General features: G+C 37.0%; 1 protein-coding gene across 4 annotated transcripts in view; it reads right to left on the bottom strand.

The window, feature by feature from the left end:
* vib (phosphatidylinositol transfer protein vib) overlaps nt 1-17,854 on the bottom strand; it is a 29,156-nt gene continuing 11,302 nt past the window's right edge. For 2 of the 4 annotated variants that reach the window (XM_022062922.2, XM_087345649.1), the window contains 7 exons: nt 15,184-15,283; nt 12,997-13,071; nt 12,271-12,348; nt 8,455-8,619; nt 8,049-8,170; nt 6,708-6,798; nt 1-3,885 (listed from right to left, as the gene is read on the bottom strand). In XM_022062922.2, the coding sequence (XP_021918614.1) occupies nt 3,838-3,885; nt 6,708-6,798; nt 8,049-8,170; nt 8,455-8,619; nt 12,271-12,348; nt 12,997-13,071; nt 15,184-15,283 (679 nt within the window). In that variant the 3' untranslated portion in view covers nt 1-3,837. The remainder of the gene's footprint in view (nt 3,886-6,707; nt 6,799-8,048; nt 8,171-8,454; nt 8,620-12,270; nt 12,349-12,996; nt 13,072-15,183; nt 15,284-17,854) is intronic. The other 2 variants (XM_087345650.1, XM_022062923.2) reach the window with 2 other exon arrangements.

Genomic DNA, 17,854 nt, shown 5'->3' with positions numbered 1-17,854 from the left:
TTAAACATCATTCTTATAATCTCCGAATTTGCTAGCACAGAAATTCTATTCACCTTAATAATAATAATAATTATAACAGCAAGTAATAATAATAATAATTTATAATGCTGATGCAAGTATCATTTCCCCTTCATACATATCAATAATTATTATTAAATCACTGTTTTATTTGCTTGACACATCATGTAACTACCAACCCACAAGAGACATTTAGTGATTTTTTTCTTGTGCTGTACATCACTATTTAATTATATTCTAATTTATATACATGTGAACATCATTACACCAATTAATTAAACTACACACATTTCATATTTTAAGGTTCATTTATTGTATTATTGTATCTGCTGAAATGCTATCTTTTGACACATTGACTAGATCAATGCAAAGTTGGTTGAGGTTCCCAAACTTCAATACTGAGTTGCATAAACTGCTGGCATAAATAAATTTCACCTTTATGGAATGGTAAACTTTGCTTCATTTGTTAACTTATACCGATGATACAAAGGATTGTGAAAAATATCCATCCATGGACAGAACCCATAACAGTTGTGACGAAATACAAGATACAGGTTTCAAAGAAATAATGGTACATGAAATTACTGTGTCTTTGAGCTGACTGATGACACCACAGCACTTTGTAATTCTCAGCAAAACATAGCTGTAACTATGAGACAATTTAAATTTTCTATTTTATTTACATCAACCAAAAACAGCCACAAAACAGTAAAGTCGTATCACAAACACATGTAAAATAGAAAGTGAAATTTTCATCCAAGCGACAGATTTTAGATAAGAATGAAAACTTCGCATTCTTTACCTGGATTTCTTCATTTATAGGCTCTCATTCTTAAACTGTTCTAATTTAATTTCAGAGCATATTTAATCATAATATGATGATGTACAATTCTGAGTTATCCATTTTTCCTTGTGGCTAATACATAGTTTTCAGGTTGACAGACATCAAAAGTACAAGAATTTTAAATTTAATTTACCTGTATTATGGGATTCTTTACACAAAATTGTTGTCATATTGTCACTTAAGAACAGTACTGCTAAATGAAGCACTGATGTAAATATTTGTGGAATGATATTACTAGACGGTTTCCAACGTTTCCATGACTACCAATCAATACCCCAACTAGGCCGAGAGAAGAATACATCACAGGATTTTAAACTCACACACCTTCTGCACACTTCTAACTACGCAAGTGTACTTTTTTCTTTCAATTTTGCAGTAAAAATTAAATATTAGTTATTCTTGAGCCTATAGCACATGTTTTACACCAACACTTCTAAAACACCAATAGAAGAAATTATTATACAATATTATTCTGCACATTCTTATCTCATTATTATTTTATAAAACAAGTGACAGTCATCTATCTTACACAATTAACTTCTTCCTTCATATCATTTCATATATTCTTAGTTTAAAAGAAGGAATTGTGCTAACTGTCAATATTTTATAAAGTTCAGCCAACTTTTATTTCATTCATATCTTCTTTTTAGTTTTAAGTGCATGCAAACTGCACAGAACTCAAAAACAAATTTATGACACTTGGTATCCACATTAATATTGAAGACATATGATTCTATTTTATGCTTTTACTAATTGTATTTGCTAATTCACTGTAATGGGTTTATGAACCACAGTAGGAGAATCAGTATACTCGTGTTTTCCATTCAGAGATCAGTGATAATTCATCTGTACATGAAGAATGAGATAAATAAAATCAAAAGAAAAAAGTATAACATTTAAAATCAATACTTACATAAAGGGATTCAAAACCTAGATTGTACGCCCAATAATTGTCTTATTGTACAAATAATCATCATCGCCTACAATATTGTCTATCAAATTAATTAATTAATAAAAATAAGTTTTTAAGAAAAGAAATTTACTGAAAGGCAGAAGTAGACAGAAGCAATAAATAAAATTGATCAACAGCAATGGATAAGTAGGGCACAAAATAAGGAAGTTATGCCCCACAGGTTTCACACCAAACTATTTCAAAAAATTGTTTCCTCTCTTGTACGGGAGAACTGATGTCTCATCAGTAAAATGTTTCTTTCTGATAACTCTCTGGATGACAATAACCAAGACAAGGAACTGAGACAATAATAACAGTGATTGTTAAATGACAACAAAACAAAGACTGAAGATTTCCATCTTCTGGATTGTTGCACTGTGTAGTATGGTCGATGTTTACCAACGTTTCTGATGTCATACTGCCTCCATCTTCAGGGCGATCAATGTGCCAATTTGGTGGGTGGGGCTGGGTTTATAGGAGCTGGACCGTGAATGGAGTAGCCTGTCCCCAGCCAATGGGAGCAGATGTCAAATCAGGCGTGGGTGTGGACCAATAGGAGTGCATGGGTGAGTGTGAGAGAAAGGAAAGAGAGAGAGGGGTTGAAGACAGCCTTTGTGAGGGCCTCGGGAAGTGCGTCCGATGGGACATCGGGTGGATTGTAATTGGGGCCCTGAAAAAAGCCAGGTTAGTGGCCGATCACAAACCACCCAACTCCTGATGTCCGACCGAACGCACTTCCCGGGGCTGTCCTTCAACCCCCTCCTCTCTCTTTCCTTTCTCTCCCCCTCTCTCACACTCGCTCCTATTGGTCCACACCCACGCCTGATTTGACACCTGCTCCCATTGGCTGGGGGCAGGCCACTCCATTCACGGTCCGGCTCCTATAAACCCAGCCCCACCCACCCAATTGGCACATTCATCGCCCTGATGACGAAGGCAGTATGACCTCAGAAATGTTGGTAAACATCAACCATACTACACAGCGCAACAACCCAGAAGACAGAAATCTTCATACTCACCGCTGTGAAAACCTCAAATCTTACATAACAAAGACTGCCTAATATTGACGTGATACAGCAAAAAGTGTTCTGTTCATAACACTTAATTCTTGAAGCTTGCGTTGAAATGGCAAGCATATTCTCTTCTAAAATCAGGCCAATATAATAACAAATGTAGGCAATACTTATAAAATACAAACAATGTTACTTTAAACATGAACAACAAAGGACAGTGATGTCATAATTCTTCTGTGTAACTGTATCTCTCAAATGCAGTCTAATTAAAACTCCTCTCTCCAAAATGGGTTTTCAGTTATTGCTACAAGATCATGGATGCATGAGAGATTAAAAAAGTGCAACAATTATACTCAATAACAATATATAAATATATATATATATAATTATGTGTATAAATTTATTCTAAAGAAATCAAAGTACGAAATTACAAATTCATGAATATATCAACTTTCATGAAACCACAAAACATGAGAATTTTTTTTCAGCACAATGTTAATAGTACTCTCTGCCCACTACCAAAATACAAATTGTGTAAGTACATAAGAATTTTGAAAATGGGCAGTTGGGATCACCTCTTGTCCAGACATTTAATGCCTATGTCTATTTCTGCCTTGAGGACAGGGAAGTGACAAAAAACGTAGGAAACCTTTTTCACTTTCATAACCAAACACACAAAAACCCAGTCAAAAGCGTAGAAACATACAAGAAAAAATTGCTCTTCTCCCAGTGAGCATGCATGCCCTGCTTCGTCTCAATTCACTGACAGGAATTACCTTCCTTCCTTGCTAAACAAAACCCAACAGAGGTTTGGAAAGTAATCGAACTGTAATTAAATTGTTTTAAGCAATTAAAAAGGGGATGCTTCTAATGTAGCGGACATAAAAGTATTTTGTGTTTTAAACTAAATCATTTATTGTACTGGCTAACAGCAAATGCCACAGTTTGAAATATGGCATGTGATGCAAGCAACGGGCAAGTTGGAAGAAGGGGCAGTGTGAGCATCCTCTTCATTCCGTTTCAGCCTTCATGCCCCGGACCTCGCCAATCATGCGTTGCTGTAACATTAATCAATGCTTGTTACTACACTCAACAAAGAACACACATGCATGTCTTGTAACACAACAGGGATTTTGAATTCATAACTGAACTAGTAAGAGATATATTCATCAGACTGAAGTTTCATATCGATTTCAACATATTTTTCTCGTAAATGATAGTTTGGACAGAAAAATCTGAAGAGAAGAGACCACTTGGAAGACCTACACATAAAGTGAAGTGTAATGCATCTTAAAATTAGGTTAGGTGTGAGTTGAATTTCGCTCTGGATAGAAGATTCAACTAGGGAGAAGATTTATGAATATGCTAAGGGACCTATGAGTTCCAGGTAATGACTATTTAAACAACTATTAGTTTCTCACAGACAACTCTGCTCCACAGAGTTGTTAGTTTGTTAGTTAGTGATAACATTTTTAATATCATATCCAACACACCACCTCCTAAAAAGTAACATCCTCTTTGAAAGAAAATATAAGAACATAAAACAGAATCTGTTGAATGCTGGTGGAACCAAATGTATAAAAGGTAGTAGGGATACATAGGAGAATGGAGGTAATCCTAAACTTTGGCATTAGGCACACGTAGTTAGCTTCATAAGCAACAAGGACAAATCGGGAACAGTCACAACCCAAAATAGGAGTGAACACTGCACCACATAAAATCAAATACGTCTGCAGAAACAGCAAGACTCGAAAGTGCAATCCATACTGGAGTACACAGAGTTTCCACATGCGTTCTTTGCAAGGTGATATTCTTAAAACTACTAGTAGTTATGAACAATAATTTCAACTTGAGTTAGGTCCTAACATCATCTTCCCTTATCTTTGGCTCTTAGAAATTCCATTTGTACCATTTTTTAATCCTCTTTTCAGGTCTTCTCTTATCGAAGACACAATGAGACAGCCATTGTTTCATAAAGTTTAGTTTGTTTCCTTCCTACTTTGTTGTGTGTTTAGTCATAGATCTGGCTGAATCCAGTGACTTTGTTTTCAGTATCTTTATCATTAAATCATGATACACAGATAGACAGATAGTTCCTGTAACTCCTCAGTGCAACTTAGGGCCTCCTTTCGGAGGTTTCATAGTCTTTTTTTTAAAGTGTGCATTTAAGAGAAGTGAGTGATTAGCCCACTGACTCTGCACAATTTATACTCACTCCTGATTGGACTGCCAGAGCCATCAAGCAGTGAATCAGGAGAGACTTGGGTGAGAAATGGCTGCTGAATTTCGCTTACGAAACATCTTGTAAAGGGTGCGGCAGAAGAAACGCATGTTTTTCGAATGGCTAGTACTCGGCAAGGAGGAGGGTGGGGGATTTCCGCCCCTTGCTAGTAGACACCTTAGATGATGCAGTTTCAGTAGCCATGGCACCGTGGACCCGCGAACATCGGGTGTTTGTCGTTGAAAATTGTATCAAAAGTGGTGAATCCGTAATTGCCGTTCAGCGCCTTTTCCGTAAACATCCCCGATCATAACACAATACTCAGGTGGGTTGATGCATTTAGGAAAACAGGGTCTGTGATGAAGAGGAAACCATCTGGCCTTCCCGCATCTGTGCGTACACCTGAAAATGTTGAGAGAGTGAGATTGGCAGTTCTCAGAAGCCCGAGGCGTTCTGCTCAGTGCCAAGCTTTAGCTTTGCGGATGTCAGATCGGTCTGTACGTCGCATCCTACACAAACACTTAAAATTTCATCGGTACAAGATAATGATAGTACAAAAGCTGCTCCAAGGAGATTTTGTGTAACGAAGAGAATTTTCTGAAACAATGTTTGGCATTCTTAATGAAGATACGATAATAATGATGAGTGACAAAGCACATTTCCAGTTAGATGGGGCTGTGAACAAACAAAGCTGTAGGTACTGGGCGGCGGAGAACCCACGGCAGCTACACCAAAGACCTCTCCACAGAACAAAAGTAACAGTGTGGTGCGGAGTTGCCAAATTTGGGATGGTTGGCCCTCATTTTTTTGAAGAGGGGGATACCTCAGTTACAGTGACTTTGGCACGCTATGTCGAAATGCTTAACAATTTCCTGCTTCCAGAACTGCGCAGACAAAGGGTCAATATGCGGCAAATGTGGTTCCAACAGGATGGTGCCACAGCACACATGGCGAGAGCATCGATGCAGGTGGTTCGTGGCATGTTTCCCCAACACGTCGTCTCCCGTTTCGGTGATATCCCTTGGCCGCCTCGCTCCCCTGATCTCTCCATATGTGACTATTTTTTGTGGGGTTACCTCAAATCAAAGGTTTACAGAAACAAACGACGCAACATCCAGGAACTGAAAGATTCCATTTGCCAGGAAATCGTTACTGTGGGGGAAGAAATGTTGGGAAGAGCAATGCAGAATTTCGAGGAGAGGCTGCAAGAGTGCGCACAGAAGGAAGGGCGTCACTTGATGGACGTTATTTTTCGGAAGTAATTCAAAAAGTTCAACAAGAACTGCATTTAAAAACCTTTCTTTTTGTGTAATTAAAAAATTTTTAACTTGAAAATCAACTGAGTTATTGTTATTTGAAAAACACGCGTTTCCTCTGCTGCACTCTGCATCATGTTCGCAAGGTGCCATAAATCTACGACATGGGACTGCCGGCTTTACTTCCCTCCGAAGGAAGTTGTGCTACGGATTTTTATCACTCTTAAAAAATACATCGACCTCGGCCGGGATTGAACCTGCAAACCCTGGGTCCAGTGGCGAGCACGCTAACCACTAGTCCACCGAGGGCAACAAATCATGATATGGCAGCCAAGAAAATGGAGTTAGCAGCTCTCATCAGTAAGAACTCTATTTAATAGACAATCAATTAAAGTCTGCCCACCTTATCCAATTCTTCTTTTGTTTTCTCCTCAATGGCTCGAATATCCTCCATGGTGAGACCGTGCCAGCGGTCTATCCAGCAGAACACCTGCCTGCAAAACCCACAACAAATATTTTATTAATTTAGGGCCTTATAAGGGAGTAAGGGACAGTGAAGTGTCCCATTTCAATGTCATTCAACCTTCTTCCGAAAAGCTCCACTTCAATTTGCAACTCACTGGACAATGGAGGAAATGATCACACAAATTCTGCCCTGAAGCTGAAATGCCACTTATTGACTAGCAACAAAGTAATGCTTTCAGAGTAATATGTAAAGAGAACTTGGCTGATTTTCATCTGCTGTTAACAGAAATTTAGAAAATAAAGATTACAGGTAGTCCTGGAATTACGCTGGGGATGGGTTCCTGGACGAACTGGCGTAAACGGAATCAGCGTAAATTGAAACTCTTTTATAATGTAAATTAATGGGAAGTCAATGACATGCGTTCCCAGCACCCAAACATTGACGAGTAATATAATGGCATTACATTTAAAGCTCTGAAATAATGTAAATAAAATAAAGGGAATTTAAAAAATATATTTTATACACTTACAATTGGCAATTCGTTGGTCCCCGCGATTGACAGCAATTGATGTGTACAGTCATCTCTGCTGTTATGCGATATTTGCATTCATTTAAGACGCTGACCTATAGAAAATTGCATAGTAAAAATAACCCCGGTACCTCCGCAGAGATTAAATTAGTCTTTTGAAAGTTTAAAGCGCCAGGAATGAAACTGCATAAGAGCAAACTCGCATATGCAAAAGTTTGCATTCACAAACAGCTTTTGCCGATTCATCAATCTCATTGGAGCAAATTCGCATTAATGAAACATACGTAATTGCAGAGATGACTGTATTTATAATTTTTATTCAAAATCAGTGATGTAAGAATTACGATTTAGTATAAAAATCAGTACGAGAAACATTGTAAAACGTTATAAATAATAGTTTTTCTTCTTCACTTTTTGACTTTCTGGTTTCAAAATCGGCGCAAATCGAGGGCTACCTGTACAAGTGAATTACATTTAACATTAGAGACCACTCCTAATTATAATTTAATGAGCTTCAGAGTAAACAGCTAAGTTTACACAATATCAAAACCTATTTTGCAAGACAATATGAATAATAATTGGAAAACTGCAGGGGATAAGAGAAGCCAATGTACCAGATCCTCATTGAGGTTAGAATCAGATGCCACAAGGATGTCAGACTGGTACATTAATGCTACATTAAAATGTTAATTCATCTGATAAAAAAACCACAATTCAACTTTCAAAGAAATAATGCACCCATAAAATACCTATGAAAATTTGTGAAGAGGCGTCGCTCTGATTTTTGGATGAAATGTTCTATCTTTGTCTGGAGACCAAACCACTTGAATTCAACAGTTACTAATTTGTAGCATGTCATGACTGGTTTCACCTGAAACAACACATTAAAATTAAACATCACAGAAGTACTGCTATTGAATCAGCAATAAAATTAATTTCATTATGTCAAAAGCACAACCTTTTTGGAAAACATCATACAATGACACACAGCAGAAGAAGTCAAGATAATGGGTATTATGTGGTTAGGCTGCATGCTAGTAGCTGCAGAGAATTCAATTGTTGATACACCACTCCAGATGACCTTTTAAATGGTATAATGAGTGTTGCTGAAGTTAAAAAATACACGACTAAGTGATTAATAAAAATTGTTTGTACCTTATCCATCCACTGTCCTCTAAGAGGTCCTCGTCCTGTCTTCTCACTTTTGAACTTTGTTGGGTCTTCATCAGGTTTATAATCAGCTGCAGTTACAGAATCATTAGCAATATCTATGTGGACCACATCTCGATTTCTCAGCTTTTCTGGTGGTAGCTCATGTACCTGAAGGCAGTTACAACAGCATAATCAAAGCAACAATAAAATCACAATTTACAATTTCAGGTTCTCGCGAATATGAAGATGGCCGTCTTCTGAGGTGTCACACCATGAAGTCTGGTAGAGATTTACTTACGTTTTTTTTGGAGGGGGGGGGGGCTTTCTGCTTTCATCATCAGAGCGGTAAATTCCTACAAGACAACACAGTGCAACACCACAGAAGATAGTCGTTTTCAAATCCAAATTTGCATAACCTACCTTTTAACAATATCTACACTCATCCATACCTTATTATCAAAGCAGCTGCTTTCCATGAGATTTCCTATCAAAACTTTGTGTTTTCTAATTGCATGCTTCAAGAATTTAGAAATATTTATTTCAAGTAACACCGAGAGTAAGAAAAAGTAGCAGTGTAGAAAGAACATGTAAAAATAATACAAAAAGAGAGAGGACAGTATAAATGAAAAGATAACTTGAAGATGGCTGTCTTCTGGACTGCTGTGTCACGTTATCTGGTAGGAGTTTACCAATGCTTGAGAAGTACATGCTGCCTCCATCATCAGGTCACGTTGAAAATGGGAGCAACAAGAACCTCTAAAACGTCAGTAAAAGTCTGCATGACACAACAGAAGACAGCCATCTTCAGTACTACCTTCTGTTTTATTTTCACTGTAAGAAGACCAATTAAATATATTCATTTACAGTATTTAACATAATTCAGGTTATGAATGTACAATACACAACAACCCATAAACATCTACCAACTACTACTTTGCTCTTCACCCACCTTTCAAAATAACCACTGCTCTTAACATCACACTCACTACAAACATGTAAAATTATAAGCAAATTATGCCCTTCTGGGTTATGACATCATGTAGCCTTGTAGATAGTTACCAACAATTTTGAGTAACACTGACAACCACCCACGAACCTCAAATCTTAGAAGCAAAATTCCAATCCTCTTTAAACATTATGCAGCAACTCAAGTGTTAAACTACTAGCAACTAACATAAATAAGTTATGACTATAAAGCAACTACTTTCTTCTCATGGTACAGTAAGCTGCACTAAAAGTGAACACATCACTGTTCTTATTAAAACTACTGTAGGCATTTACAATGCAACAGATAAGATGCTTACCACTGTTAACTCAGGAGAGGGAGGGGCAAAACACCCTTTTAAACAGAAAAATTTCAACAATTTTGGCTTTCATGTTATTATTGTTTATTAAATTTTAAAAATGCACAATTTTCTCATAAGGATGGCAAACTTTCACCTGACACACAACCCTCTGTTACATGAGTCCACCTCTTAACACAGAAGTTACTTCTCATTCATAAAACTGATATTTCCCTTAACAGACTGGCTTGTCCAGTATAACAGAGGTTAATATAAGACTGAGTTACAGTTTGTCTACACGGACCAGCTACAGAAAAGTCAGTGGGAAAAACATATGCATATTTCATTTACATATATCACGGAAGAGATGTAAGAATTCATCTACTACATTCACTGGTATACAAGATGACATGGCACATAAAATAATTCCAATTAAGTTCAGGGCTACATTCACCAGATAGTAATAATCCGAGGTGTAACAGCCCTCTGAGAGCCAAAGCCGACTAGCTTGACTGCTGGCCTCACATTCACATGCCTAAGCAGAGGTGAACGATCACCAAACCAGATATAGGGTGACGTGTGGTCAGCACGACAAACCCCCAGCCATTGTTAATTTCCATGACCGGATTATGCTACCCATTGCAGCTCCCCAAATTCCTCACGACGCTGGGTTGGTGCCGGTCCCATATACCGGTCGAAAATCTCATGAGAAATTTCTTTCCCCGAGAGGACAACTATAAAATAATCTGACTAAAATTCTTTCAAAAGTTGCAAAATCTTTAATCACATACTATCATTAACACCCACAATGGTAGTTGTCTGGTTGTAGCTTGGATCTGGTGTCCGTTCACACTATATCAGCTGTTGCAAATGGCATGTGGCATCTAGTTCATCCTCATGACTTTCCAGTTATAGTAAGTGTAGTCATGTTTTTCCACCACACATTATTTTATTGTAATCTTGATGTTAATAAATATATACCAAATATGATTTTCAATTATAGTGAGAGTTACATGATGCACAGTAGTCTAACAATTTAAGGTTCACATTTTATGTATCATACGAGGTGCGATCGGAAAGATTCCAGACTGTGTCAATAACGGGCGAACCGGATGTAGTACGAGCTTCTGCCGCTAGGGGGTGCGGCCTACATTCATAGTGAATCAGTGTGCCAGCCGGCATCATCGAATTAGCATTTGTTTCTTAGTTACGGGCGTTTTGGTAGTGCATTACACCGACCCTCCTGCGATTTCGAAATGGCGGATTTTCATGAACAAATCAAATTTTGCCAAAGACTCGCCAAAACGGCTACGGAAACCTATGAAATGCTAAAGCAAGCATTTGGGGAGTCCGCAATGGGTCGTGCACAAACTTTTGTGTGGCATTCACGTTTTAAAAATGGCCGAACCTCTGTCGATGATGACGAGCGTTCTGGACGACCATCTTCGAGCACAACGCCCGAAAATGTTACGAAGATTCGGCAGGCCATTCACAAAGATCGACGTCGTACCATCAACGACTTGTGCGACATTGTTGGGATAGGCTATGGGACCTGTCAGCTGATTCTAAAAGAAGAACTCCACATGCGACGCATCATGACAACGCGCCAGCGCACACCGCCCTCAAAGTTTTTGGCCTCAAACATTATGGCCGTCATCCCGCACCCTCCTTATTTGCCGTGTGACTTCTTCCTCTTCCCAAAGATGAAAATTCAGCTAAAGGGAAGGAGATTTGAGACGATAGAAGAGATTCAGGCAGAATCGCAGATGGTGCTTAACAGGCTGACAAAGAAAGATTTCCAGGGATGCTTCCTGGCTTGGCAGCGAGTTCACTCCCAGGGGAACTACTTCGAGGGTGATGGATGAATTTAATACCTGAGATAAGTGTATGGGTTTTTATAGGCGCAGTCTAGAAACTTTCCGATCGCACCTCGTATATGAAATTATACCTAGTTTTGGAAGACTTCTTTTGAGCTTATAATGTGATCTTGTACACCAGCATACAAGATATATAAATGGCAACTTGTGTAATGATTAATTCTGTATAATTTCTAAAGTTACTTAAAGAAGCAAAAAACCGTGTTCCTCACCTTTCCAGAAGAAATCCAATTTCAGCAACATCTAATACTTGCATCATTAAAATCTTTGAAATTACGAGAAGGAACTAATTTAATCGCCTATTTGAGACCCGTCTATAACAGTCTGAACTTAGTCAAATTTAAATTTGGTGATATGTTGAAAATGTAACGCTTAATACAGATTAAAACATAACTACAAAGGCAGAAAGAGATTACTAAGTTAAGATGAAATTCACCTTATGCAAAGATGTGCTATGAAATAAGATGTCCACTTTATATATATTATTAATTACATTCTGTGCTCATAAGCTGATTCATAATCTACAAAGCAATTCAATTTGTTTTCTGTAGCTGCAAAAGTGAATCAAATTATAGTACATATATGACACAAAATATAGCACATAGGTGCACGTGCAAGAAACCAGGTGAAGACTGTCAACAACACAGTCTGTGACTTACATTTTGCTGCATTCCTGTATCTGCTAAATGTAATGATTCTATCATAATGAAGAAATTTTCTTTCATATAACCGGGATTCTGTATGTTGACGTACAGCAGTCATCCCACCACCACACAGCCACGAAGAAAAGCATGCCAAACACAAAAGAACCACAACATGGTAAAACTAATACCAACAAGTAATGTGTCACAAACATCACCACCATGAACAGATAAAGTTAAGCAAAACATACACCTCAACTGCAGTAGATGTTTCAAAATTATCATCACATTTATCACATGATAAATGAAAGCAGTCAACTCACAGCTTTTATTGCAGGATATAAAAATAATACTCTTCGCAATGATCATTTGACATGGAAATCACACACGATTGTACAACACAAAGCTTATTCATTACAGCTATAAAACAGTTTACACATCATTTAACCTATACCTCATTTATACACAAGCTAGGTTCAATGAGACATAAGTACAGTGTTGAACAGCTATAACAGTTATCTGTCCATGGTTTACAAATAACAAACAATTATTACAAAAAAATATGGGCACATCAGTGGTAATATTAGTTACAATTAATTATTAGATATTCAGTTTATCAACAGATAACTAATTATGCCACTCAGGTGCCCAAGCACATAAAATTCCTCTTCCCACACCACCAGGTACCCGTACAACCTGTACAGAAAAGCAATAATTATAATGTCCCTACACCATATGACTCACATTATCCTGCTGTCCATTGTCAGCCACATGGAGTGACTCTATGACCAAAACAAATTTCTCCTTCATATACGGATTCTGCAATACAAAACATGTTTATATTTAACTCCAATATGAAAAAGCATAGACAAATTTCTACGCTGTAAGTTCCCAAAGTTTTCATTAATTATGAATTAAATGTCCTGAAAGTAAAAAATACAAAACACAAATATGGTCATATTTAACTTTTGCCACATTTGGATGTCAATTCTGTGCAAAAAAATATGCAATTTAAAATGCAGTGCTTGGTAATTTTTATTAAGAACAGAAGTTAAAGGAACTGAATTCCTTCTGTAAATGTGTTTCATTACTGTGCTGAAATGAAATTTTTCATTTTTGATTTACTCTGTCCATTCTTAGATTAAAAATCTTGCCTCATTACTGTTCGAATGGAGAAAAATAATTTACGAGCTTCAACATGTAATCTACTCTAAATCTTAGGATTACAATGCTAAGACCTTGTTAGCACTGTACAAAATCTTATAAATGACTGCGCCAATATGTTTTTGCAACAGTCGGAAACATTGGTGGGTTGGCTTTTGCCAAAAAACAGACTTGACTACACAGTTTAGCAGTTTTGTGCCAAACATTCATTAAATTCAGTGTACATATGGCTGTCTTCTGAGCTGTTGCACCATGCAGGCTTTAGAAGTCTATCAGTGTTTCAGAAGTGCTTGCCTATATAATGTATGTAGCAAGCACCTCTGAAGTGTAAGTAAACTTCTACCAGGCTACATGGTGCAACAAGACAGCCATCTTGATATGTGACGAAATTCAATACGTTTAGTGGCTGCATTGCCACTGACATTTACAAAATGTTGCAGCAAATTCCTGGAAAAAAATCTATGAAATGAACACAAATGTCTGTAAGGGATGAAGTAGTACCAAAAACAAGAGAGCTGGCCATCTGGCAAGAACTAATTTAAATGTGGAGAAAGTATGTCAAATGTTGATCATCAACATGTGATTACTAAGAAGACAGCAGAAAAAAAGGAATGACAATTTATAAGGTTAGTTTTGACAAAGATCTGTATACGAAGTAAATCTGTGCCACAATGGTACCACGAAATCTCAGCAGCACGGAAAACAATGAGAAAATAAATTTGCTCAGCCAGTTCAGTAACATCTGGAAATAACCCATGTTTGGAGAAGACATAACCGGTGATGAACTTCGGTTGTCCAGGTATGACAGGAAAAAAACACACCAAAATCTCCAATGCAAAAGTAAAAAAACAAAATCCACACACACAAGAACTCACAGAAATAATTCATCTTGGAATTGTCCCATATATCCATTAAGCAACATTGTGAGAACAAGAAATTTATTTAGTTGGTGTGGAGACTTTAACCAAGACAATGGGGAACATTTTCAGAATCACCTGCAATGTACATAAGTAAACTTCAGTCCATGGTTTTGCTACAGACTATCACTGCAGGTGATCAACCAGGAGAGGTGGAACTAATACAAAGTTTGCAGACAGCAGAAGGCCTGTGTCCCAAAATAGAAACCAAAACATCTCTCTGCAATTTGTTAAATGTACCATATCAAACTAATTTATAAATCTTAATGAAATTGAGACCTTTTATGTCACGCAACCATTATTTTCCTGTTTTTTCAGGAATATAAGTTAAATTTGAGATTAATGAAATGAGGTCAGATACTGGGGTGATATGGGCCAAAATAATACAACACTTCATAAAATTTCTTTTCGATAGCAGACCCTTTTTTCAAAATGTAAAATGTACATTTCAACATAAATTACCTTAAGATTGCTGTATTATGGGTTGTTGCGCCATGTAGTCTGGTAGAAGTTTACAGACGTTTCAGAGGTACTTGCTGCCTCTGAAACATCGGTAAACTTCTACCAGACTACACAGTGCAACAACCCACAATACAGTAATCTTCAAACTCACCACCATGAAAACCTCAAATCCTACATATACTACCTTCTTATACAAAACACGTAAAAAATGTGTATTAAAAGGCATTCTAGAGACTTAAAAACCATGGTGGCAGCTCTATGGATCAATATTTTCATAGCTGGCAGACATTTTTGAAACCATGTTTCTGTACTCATTCCTCGCCTTATCTTCCCAGCCTTGTTGCATGCAGACAACTCCCACCTACATACAATATTGACAACCACTCACCGATATAACTGTTTTACAATAGGGGTATGCATTCCACGCCTCCTCATGCACTTCTAGAGAGCCTCTTGGGGCAAGTAGCCTTATGAATGATGGAACTTTACTGTCAACAAAAAGAATTTCAACATTAGTGTCAATTGAAGAAGGTTGTTTTAGACTGCGGTCTTCACCATTGTGACAACGTAGTCTTTCCTACAATGGGTAACATCAACAAGGCAGATGAGCAAACTTATAATGTTTGAACAAAAGTCACTTGCAATAGGGTTTAAACAAAAGAACTTTATGACTTTACCAGGATTCAATCCCATGACTCCAAGCATACAAGTCCAGAGCGTTACCACATATACATGACAACAGTTGGGTCGGCTTGGTCTCAAAATAATATGCATTCACATATACAGACTGGGAAAGTTATTTTACTTGTCACAATAATTACTCATCACTCCAGGTAAACTGAATTCATGGCTGGGTCAGTCATCTAACATACACATAACAATCAAGCATGTACGATGTCAGCATTCTGAAAAACACCCACTTGGGTAAAGCAACTTCCAATATCCAGACAGCGTAGTTTCCTGTATCACAAGTTCAAAACTAGGTCATGACCTACTTTCTGTCTCCTCCCACATTCAATACTGCTTTGCAGGTTTTAGTATTACAAAAAAACTGAAAGACAGGGGTAGAATGCTGCTGACTCTACTACATAACACAAAGAGTTGATGTGTCAGCTGGGATAGTTAATTAATACCTCCATTAATTACAATACATATCAGTATATAAATAATTTGCTCTTAAAAAAATTAAACTGGAGTCTTATCCTGGAGGTAGGATAACGATCATCTTCTTTCCTTGATTGTGTGTTCTGAGGTTCAAAAGTTAATGTCTTCCCATCTACTCCTAGGTCATCCTATATCCCCTCTTCCTCTGGGAACATATATGCAAATCCTTTTAAGAATTGCATCCTTGTAGTCTGTCTGCATATCATTACCAATTTAAGTGATTATTCCATATGTGGTCAAACACAATATGTTTGCATTTGCATTGTTTATCATGTCTTCATTGGATAATAAATGTTACTCTGGAAAAAGATTTATAGATGGTCCCTAAACGGTACAGACAAATCATCAACGCATAGTTCACATACGATATTTATTATTGTCAATATTCAATTTAAGCTGTGACTTTCCATGGCTAAGAGCTTGTATGTTAAGATCTGTTGATAGATAGTTATTTAACATGCAAACAAAGTTTGTTAAGAAACATTTAAATAATGAAGTTAAAATCAAAATTAAGATCAAAGAGTCAGGAAAAATAACTTGGTACGGAAGCACCTGAGATTTTGTTTCTCTGCAAAATACAACCAGTGTCTTCTATTTTCTGAGGTTCTGAAAAAAACAACTGTGCATTCTGAAATGTTTTCTAACTCGTTTCCCACCTCTGACTGATCTTGTTAAGTGGGTCCAATGCTTGGACATTATTAATATAATAATAAACCTCCACATTCCACAAAAAGCAGAAAATGTCAACAGCTAAGCAACCTTCAGCTTCTCAAAAAGGTCCTTGCTCCATAAAGTTGATTAGATAAGAGACATATTAGTCAAATCCAATTCTGCAACATTAACTTAAATCACTCCCAATTACAGTTCACGAAAATAAATGTTTTCATTACGTTGGCAATCAATCCAAGCTGATACATTCTGGCACATGGGAAGTGCCTGTAAGAAATAAAACAGTAATTTCCAATAACTATGTAAAGTTATGCCGGTTGTTGACCTGCTTGCATGCATCCATTGTTCAGTATCTATTCCGTACTAGATCAGGTGACTAAAACGAGGAAACAGAGAGAGAGAGAATGTCATTCTCTCTCTCTCTGTCTGAGTTTGGGGAGAACAAATCAATACCTAACATCAAATGCAGAGCTGGGAAGGCTAGAGGTCTGACCAACACCACTAGAGCACAGACGAGAAACCAGGTCAAACACTATAATTTTCCAAAACCAGACAGAGCAATAGGTCACCTACAAATCACTATGCCACAGGAAATTTAAAATACATTCGATAACTGCATTTAGTCCTTATTTTCGTGAAACAAGAATATTACGTACTTTGATAACTTAAAATCAATATGAGCTCACTGTATGTCCCCTTCGGTAGTCTGAAGTAATTTAACCAACGGCTTGCATAAAAATGCACAATATTCTGCAAAACCCACTTCTTGTCCTACTTATAGCATATTCACATTACTTCCAACATGTTATAATACCTAATTTAATTCAAACATCTCAAGTAGAATGTATAAATTGACAGTTATTTAAATCTGATCTTTGTACATTATTTCCAATAGTAGAACCTTCCAAATATAACACTGAAAGGTTTTCACTGGCATTATATTTATAATTTTTACTATGCAAACAACTGTTTCATGTGAAAGTTTGTAGGTGTAAAAAAACCTATCACATTGCAAATTTCACATGCTTTCTTTCAACAAATCATTACTTGTTAATTAATTACATATATATTTTTACCCAACAGCTATACTGTTATTTCTCAATTCACAAAAAAAATAATCTAAGAACTAATGCTATTAAAATTATTTAGAACTGTTTATCATGCTCCCATGTTGATATTAAAGATTATACAAATGTGATGTGGTCCCCAACATCACAATATTTTAT

This window comes from Zootermopsis nevadensis, unplaced genomic scaffold (genome assembly GCF_977971745.1).
Source record: "Zootermopsis nevadensis isolate Lab colony 2312 unplaced genomic scaffold, Znev_1.0 Znev_ptg000009l, whole genome shotgun sequence".
Taxonomy (NCBI): Eukaryota; Metazoa; Arthropoda; class Insecta; order Blattodea; family Termopsidae; genus Zootermopsis; species Zootermopsis nevadensis.
This window is presented reverse-complemented; position numbering and strand designations above follow the sequence as displayed.